Source organism: Oncorhynchus kisutch, linkage group LG14, assembly GCF_002021735.2.
Source record: "Oncorhynchus kisutch isolate 150728-3 linkage group LG14, Okis_V2, whole genome shotgun sequence".
Classification (NCBI taxonomy): Eukaryota; Metazoa; Chordata; class Actinopteri; order Salmoniformes; family Salmonidae; genus Oncorhynchus; species Oncorhynchus kisutch.
The window spans coordinates 74,234,866-74,243,470 of record NC_034187.2 but is presented as its reverse complement, the minus strand read 5'-3'; the positions used below and the strand labels follow the sequence as shown (position 1 = coordinate 74,243,470).

Here is an 8,605-nt window from a genome sequence, read left to right as displayed (position 1 = left end):
TGTTTTTGGCAAATTCAATACAACACATTACTGAGTACCACTCTCCATAATCTCAAGCATAGTAGTGGCTGCATCATGTTATGTGTATGCTTGTAATTGTTAAGGACTGGGGAGTTTTTCAGGATAAAAAAAACAGAATGGAGCTAAGCACAGACAACATCCTAGAGGAAAACCTGGTTCAGTCTGCTTTTCCCAGACACTGGGAGATGAATTCACATTTCAGCAGGTTAATAACCTAAAGCACAAGGCCAAATCTACACTGGAGTTGCTTACCAAGAAGACAATGAATGGTCCTTGAAAATCTAAGTCAAGACCTGGAAATGGTTGTCTAGAAATGATCAACACCAATTTTGCTAGATTTTGAAGAATTTTGAAAAGAATAATGGCCAAATGTTGCACAATCCAGGTGTGTAAAGCTCTTACCCAGAAAGACTTACATCTGTAATCACTGCCAAAGGTGTTTCTACAAAGTATTGATTCAGGGGTGTGAATACTTGTGTAAATGAGATTTTTCTGTATTTATTGTCAATAAATTTGAAAACATAAAAAACAACATGTTTTCACTTTGTCGTTATGGGGTATTGTGTGTAGATGGGTGAGAATTATTATTTTTTTAATCCATTTTGAATTCAGGCTGTAACACAATAAAATGTGGAATGAATCAATGCATATGAATACTTTCTGAAGGCAATGTACCACCTTTTGTGTGTGTGCCTGTGTGTGTGTGCACGTGCGTGTGTGTATGTGCCTATGTCTCCTGGTGGTAGTTATTAGTTAATTACTTCACACAACACATATGAAACTAGTCCAAGTGCCAGAACCTCTTTGGTCGCTCCACCCCACTTCTCTCCACATGTCTCATGCATGTCTATGGGCCAAATGTCCTTCTCTCCACATGTCTCATTCATGTCTATGGGCCAAATGTCCTTCTCTCCACATGTCTCATTCATGTCTATGGGCCAAATGTCCTTCTCTCCACATGTCTATGGGCCAAATGTCCTTCTCTCCACATGTCTCATTCATGTCTATGGGCCAAATGTCCTTCTCTCCACATGTCTCATTCATGTCTATGGGCCAAATGTCCTTCTCTCCACATGTCTCATTCATGTCTATGGGCCAAATGTCCTTCTCTCCACATGTCTCATTCATGTCTATGGGCCAAATGTCCTTCTCTCCACATGTCTCATTCATGTCTATGGGCCAAATGTCCTTCTCTCCACATGTCTCATTCATGTCTATGGGCCAAATGTCCTTCTCTCCACATGTCTATGGGCCAAATGTCCTTCTCTCCACATGTCTATGGGCCAAATGTCATTCACTCCACATGTCTCATGCATGTCTATGGGCCAAATGTCCTTCTCTCCACATGTCTCATGCATGTCTATGGGCCAAATGTCCTTCTCTCCACATGTCTCAAGCATGTCTATGGGCCAAATGTCCCCTTCCCTTATGACATTCTAAAGATCCAGAACGTCATCCTGATAACCAGGGAAGTTCCTCGTTAGTCGCCGCATCCTATAATCTGTTGACAGACGTTAAGATACAATTTATGTTTCGTATGTCTGTCCTCAAGAGATTCTGGGTACCTGGTGAGCTGGATCTTGAGGGTGGTGACATGGTAGAGGTCCTGGAGCATGTCAGCCACTGTGGCATCAGGAGCATCAGTCACACAGGACAGAGGGACAGGGTTCCACCTACCCACCTGGATCAAACCTGTAGATAGACAGACAGACAGACAGACAGACATTGTTACAAACAATGACACTGGAGGAACAGTGTGTGTGTGTGTGTGTGTGTGTGTGTGTGTGTGTGTGTGTGTGTGTGTGTGTGTGTGTGTGTGTGTGTGTGTGTGTGTGTGTGTGTGTGTGTGTGTGTGTGTGTGTGTGTGTGTGTGTGTGTGTGTGTGTGTGTGTGTGTGTCAAAGCATATGTATGTGTAGTGTACCTTTTGCCTGTGCTGCTGAGCTGTGAGAGTAGCCCAGGGCCAGTAGAGCCATCTCTATCAGCTGGTTAAACAGCAGGTCTCTCCTGACCAGTACAAACTCTGCATGCTCCTCTCGCCTCTCAGCCTCCACTGCCGAGACTGGGTTCTCTCTGTGTTCCACCACACACAGCACAGGCAGCAGGCTCCCTGGGACGACGGACACACAGCACAGCCAATCACATCACAGCATTCAGATAGAAGCAGAGGGCATGGGAAATGAAAAGGTAATAGTTGTCCACTCTTGCAATGAATAAACGCTCTCTCTCCTCTATTCACCCATTCCTCCCTTTCTCCTCTCCTCCTCTCTTCTTTTCAGTCCTACCTCTCTTATGCCAGTTCTTAGGTTGTGGTGCGGGTATCGTGGGTATGGGGGCCGGGGTGGGGGCTCTGGCCCCTGGGCTCCCCTGTCTCGTCCTGCCCTGGTATGGCCCTGGGGGGCCCATGCCACCATTCCGCTCCAGGCGGGACAGTTTGGCAGGTGGGGGCCAGGAGTCCCCGTTACCGAGTGAGTCACAGCTCTCTGACACTTGGCCTCCATCACACTGTTGGTGGTCCATCACACTAACGCTCAGAAACACCTGAGACAGAGAGAGAGGGAGAAACTGAATGACTGACAAGTCCTTGAGTTAATTTGAGAACCTTAGTGAATGTTGGAAAAAAAGCACCCCCTTCCCAACATTAAGAATATTTTCACATGACCATTCCCTTGACTGTAAAACAAAATGTGCCCACCCTCCCCCTCATATAATGAACTTTAAAATAATGATTACCACCACAACTAACAATAACTGTAAAAACCCTGTGTTTATAAACGTTGATATCGACTTGACCCCTTCTGCAGGGTTTAGTGGCACAGTCGATGCCACGCAGGGCTACGGGCCAGAACATTGAGGCTCCGGCGACCACCACAGGTGAGCTCACTCTCCCTGCCGGTCTCATTACACTATGATCAGAGCCACGCAGGGCTACGGGCCAGAACATTGAGGCTCCGGCGACCACCACAGGTGAGCTCACTCTCCCTGCTGGTCTCATTACACTATGATCAGAGCCACGCAGGGCTACGGGCCAGAACATTGAGGCTCCGGCGACCACCACAGGTGAGCTCACTCTCCCTGCCGGTCTCATTACACTATGATCAGAGCAACGCAGGGCTACGGGCCAGAACATTGAGGCTCCGGCGACCACCACAGGTGAGCTCACTCTCCCTGCCGGTCTCATTACACTATGATCAGAGCCACGCAGGGCTACGGGCCAGAACATTGAGGCCCCGGCGACCACCACAGGTGAGCTCACTCTCCCTGCCGGTCTCATTACACTATGATCAGAGCAACGCAGGGCTACTGGCCAGAACATTGAGGCTCCGGCGACCACCACAGGTGAGCTCACTCTCCCTGCCGGTCTCATTACACTATGATCAGAGCCACGCAGGGCTACGGGCCAGAACATTGAGGCTCCGGCGACCACCACAGGTGAGCTCACTCTCCCTGCCGGTCTCATTACACTATGATCAGAGCCACGCAGGGCTACGGGCCAGAACATTGAGGCTCCGGCGACCACCACAGGTGAGCTCACTCTCCCTGCCGGTCTCATTACACTATGATCAGAGCCACGCAGGGCTACGGGCCAGAACATTGAGGCTCCGGCGACCACCACAGGTGAGCTCACTCTCCCTGCCGGTCTCATTACACTATGATCAGAGCCACGCAGCATTACAGATTACCGACTTTGAGGGCTTTATGATTGTTTGCGTTTTCAAACCCACAATCAAATAGTGTGTCAATCTGGAGGAACAGAAAATCCATCCCTCCCTACTGTTACTCAGTATGGAAGGCTTGATCTCTGAATTCTAATCAACTTTCTGGTGTTTTGTAACAGATGTCTCTTTCCATTAATGGAATTGCCAGTGCAGTTTGGATGCTGGAATTACATTAGAGTGGAGGAATGTGCGCAGGTAACCTACAAAACACTTTTGAATTAATCAGATTAAAACATTGTGACTAGTTGTGACTGGTTATACGTTTTAGAAGTTAAATGACAAATATTCAGGCTATATTGAAGCATTAAGTTTGAGGTCGAGGAATAGCCGCTTGGACTGGAAAGGAGGCAGAACGTGCATTAAGCTTTTCTGAATAACTAAGCCTGCTGGGCGCATAGGACGACTTGGGAGAATGATGATCATCAACAGACAGCGCATCAGTATCAGAAGTAACATACAACCAGACTGTCCTGTACTGTGCCTTTCTAGACCTTATAATCTGTCGAGAGTAGACCCACAACTGATCCAAATGGAAGGACAAGGAAGTGAAACCGGGTTACTAGCGTGACAGGCAAACACCCTATGCATCGTGCCCACTTGGTAGGAATTGTATCAAGGCTCATATAGCCAGGATTGTGACAGTATAATGGTTTTGGAATGACAGTCACAGGGACCAGGGTTTGAGTCCCCATCAGGGTACCCTGCTCTCTCTCTCACTTCTCCTTAATTTTTGGAGAAATGTAATTGGTGCGGCAGGGTAGCCTAGTGGTTAGAGCGTTGGACTAGTAACCAGAGTGTTGCAAGTTCAAACCCCCGAGCTGACAAGATACTAATCTGTTGTTCTGCCCCTGAACACTGCCACTGTTCCTAGGCCGTCATTGGAAATAAGAATGGGTTCTTAACGACTTGCCTAGTTAAATAAAGGTTCATAAAAATAGAAACTTTTCAACTATATACATTTCTCTCTCTTTGAGTTAACTACTCACCACATTTTATGCACTGCAGTTCTAGCTAGCTGTAGATTTTGCTTTCAGTACTAGATTAGTTATCTGATCCTTCGATTGGGTGGACAACATGTCAGTTCATGCTGCAAGAGCTTTGATAGGTTGGAGGACATCCTCCGGAAATTGTCATAATTACTTGGTAAGTATATGGAAGAGGGTGAGAACCATGAGCCTCCTAGGTTTGGTATTGAAGTCAATGTACCCAGAGGAGGACCGAAGCTAGTGGCTACATCATGGTGCTACCCTACAGAGTGCTGCTGAGGCTACTGTAGACCATTGCAAAGCAGTGTTGTAATCAATTGACATGTGACTATATTTAGTATAGTTTTATTTAAAATTGATAACTTTTTTTATGTTTCACAATTTAAAAAAAAATGAAATTCACTGAGGAGGATGGTGTTTGGGGAAAAACATTGAAAATGACTGTTTCAGCATGCATTTCATATTTTATAGAGCCGATAGGCTATATATCTTACCTTTCAACGTTTTTGCTTCATGCTGACTACTAGCATCTATTAAGTTGCAATGTCCAAATCAACTTAAAGTATTTACTAAATTAGTATTGTAGTGACACAATTCATTCGGATGGCTATAGCAAAAAAACATTTTCACAAATTATTATTTGGATTCCCATGATTCGATTGACCGCGATTTAAGTAACCGAACCCCAACTACTACAATGGCGAAGGACATCATTCATTCAATTAGGTAAAAATAGTTGTTTCATATGAATTAAATAAATCACTATTTAATTTTTTACTATTTTTAGAAATGTGAAGAGGAGAATCCTTTATACAGTAAATGTCATTTGTATGAGAGCTGCGTGTCTTGACAGTTCTTTCATGCGAAATGACGCATCAGCTATTCCTCTACGTTCATGTGGATTTATATTGAAAATTGGTGCAGATTTGAATGATATTATGTGTGGTATGATTGCTAGTTAACCTATTGCAGATCTGGACAAACTATCCACATATCACTATTGTCAATGTGGATAGAGGGCAGGATAGAGTTGACTGTATAGTAAGTGGGCAGAAAAGCATAGTGCATAAGAGAAGTACCAAAACATGCAGATGAGCAGATGAGGAAATGGCTATATTGAAGGAATTAAATAGTATAACCTGCAAAATGGGGAATGTAAAACAGGGAAAAAATGCACTGTGACAAATAATACAAAAATCACACAATTATCCCCAAACCAACAAAAAAATATGTTGACAAACCTTTTTTGGACCACCACCCAGCCCAGTAAATGTCGATCTGTCTCTATAGACATCGGACTTTGACAGTGGCATATCAAGACAACAGATGCCGACCGGACAAAAGCACTCTACAAAACGCCCTGTCACACTCATTGTGGAGAAAGTTTTAGAGGCAAACGTTGTCAGTCCTCATTATTGCGCGTCGTCCATTATTGTAGATTGACTAGTTGTGAATTTCAACAACAACAGCAACAACAAAACCTCTACAATCTCAGTTATATTTATCTCAGGTACCGGTACATCCACAAAAACGTTCTGTTTTTTAAAATCGAAGTAGGCTAAATCAGACAAACCTGACATCCACCGCTGGTTTCTTGTCTCTTGAGACTCCGAGATGCCGTTAGTAAACTAGTACAGTTCCTTGTGTTGTTTTCTGTGTCAGTGTGTGAACAACATCTCACTTTCGCCTTCACTCGGTCTATCGTGTCAATATTAGCTGTGTAGCAACATGCCCCGTCGTCTCTGGCTGGCTGCGTTTTTCGGACCTCTTCAACGGAATGAAACGAGCCTATAGGCCTATAGGTGGTCTATCCGAAATCTCAGTCAAAGCATCCACAGTGACAGCCACTGTTCCCGGGATGACGATACAGACCAGCTGGTAGGCTACAGGGATCCAGTAGAGAAACGGATTAAGCGAACAATACACCGCGAGTGTCATTAGTCTGTCTGTGAAGCAACTATCTCTTCTTCAGTTGTCTATTGGTTGCAACAAACACGCGCGGACAAGCGTGCGCACGCGCTCCATACCTCCCTCTCCTCTCCCATGGATCTACCGGTCACCGAGTTTCTCTGGGCGTTATTAGACTACACGTTTATAGAGTACTAATAGGTAGCCTATGTAAACCAAATGTAACTGTGAGCATGTGGAATGCAACCTTATCTCCCCGTGCTTCTTTGTTTATGAGAACTTGAATGTGGAAACAGAATGAGACCTACAGCACGTGTCTCCACTCTCACAGAGTTGGTTTAGTTTGTACAAAATAATTGTATTTTACCAGACACACTGTATGATATGATGGATATATAGCCCATCTGCCAAAAAAAAGATAGGATAATTGTTGAATAATTTCTTTAGATATTTTACCAAATTCAAATTAAGATGAATCACGCACGCGCGCGAGCACGTAAACCCATAGCCCATAAACAGAGGCAGCTGCATTAACATATGGTGTAATAATCAATTCAACCCTGCACTCCGGTAGCGTAAGTGTATTAAATGTGACAATCACGCATAAATGTGTTTATTATTTTCTGCCGTTATATGCATGGTTTGTTTTTATATCCGGGATGTAATAACTCTCCATGGAAACGCGTTGGATGTGACGGGCTGCTTATCAACTTTTCTCATGTGTGTTTGTTGTTCAAATTATTCTCGACCCACCTCCATATAAGCAATCATCTTCAATGTATCCCTATTGTAGGAAGATATTTTATTTTGGGTGATGTGAAGCCGTTGAAGTAGGGGAAATTATGAGCTTGACTTCGGAAGTTATGTTGATTCTAATGAATAGACTGGATATGAAGGGTAGCCTATTAAAACCGAGGGGTAGCCTATTAAAAGGTTGAAGTGAGAGATGGTAATTTATTTATCTCCACTGTCAATAGGAGTGTAGCCTACCTTGTCCTAAAACATTTATATGACACAGAATAAATCGTGTTTCATCCCTATAATAGTTGAATCCCTATAAATATCCTAAAATGCTCCTTGCAAAATCTAGACTAACCATAAAGTTGCATCAACGCATGTCATGGAGTCAATAAGTAAATTCCCACAAGGACAAAAATGATAGCCACTGAACGCAAATGCTTCCTTTGTAAATTATGCCTGAGTGTTGGAGTGTGCCTCTGGCTATCCGTAATTTAAAAAAGAAAATTGTGCTGTCATTGTGCAGTCTGGTTTGGTTAATATAAGCAACTTTAAATTATTTATACTTTTGATTTTTCTTGAGCTCATGAAGTATATTTTTGCAATTACATTTGCTTTTTAAACTTAACTATATTTAAAACCAAATTCTTGTACACTTCTACCCAAGTCGTTTTTTACTGGGTGACTTTTACTTTTACTTTCAGTCATTTTCTATTACGGTGTCTTTACTTTTACTCAAGTATGACCATTGGGTACTTATCCACCACTGCTTAAGGCATTCCAAGGCAGAGTGAATGTTGCCTGGCTACCCAGACTCCTTGCTCCTTGGCCCGTTCATTTTCAATGAAGCCTAGGTGGTGGGCAAAATTCTATCCAGGCGGAGAGGTCAGTGGTGCTCGTGCCTGTGGAAGCCGCTCAGCAAAGGGGCCAGGGTTCCGGTCTGGAACCACGCTTTTGCCTGCACCTACAGTATTGCTTCGATACTGCAGTTTAACTGAATCACGGAGTAGAAAGATAATTCCCATTGATGGACCCATAGAGCAGAGTTTCCCAAACTCGGTCCTAGTCCTGGTGCACTTTGTGCACAAAACTTCCAAATTATTGTCGCAGAGGCCGATTCTTTTCCCATCACTCACAGTCGAAGATATTGACATTTTATTTTCATGCTCTGAGGTCATGACCACATCTAGCCAGGGGACGTGCTAGTTGGCTTGTTTAGCTGTCCATGTGCTCT

At 43.9% G+C, this 8,605-nt stretch overlaps 1 protein-coding gene across 1 annotated transcript in view; it reads right to left on the bottom strand.

Annotated features, from left to right (window-relative positions):
- LOC109904386 (DNA-binding protein SATB1-like) overlaps positions 1–6,730 on the bottom strand; it is a 31,660-nt gene extending 24,930 nt beyond the window's left edge. The window contains exons 1-4 of the mRNA XM_031788950.1: positions 6,299–6,730; positions 2,306–2,561; positions 1,945–2,130; positions 1,587–1,713 (exon numbers count right to left, since the gene is read on the bottom strand). Of these exons, the coding sequence (XP_031644810.1) occupies positions 1,587–1,713; positions 1,945–2,130; positions 2,306–2,540 (548 nt within the window). The 5' untranslated portion in view covers positions 2,541–2,561; positions 6,299–6,730. The remainder of the gene's footprint in view (positions 1–1,586; positions 1,714–1,944; positions 2,131–2,305; positions 2,562–6,298) is intronic.
- Positions 6,731–8,605: the final 1,875 nt, after the last annotated feature.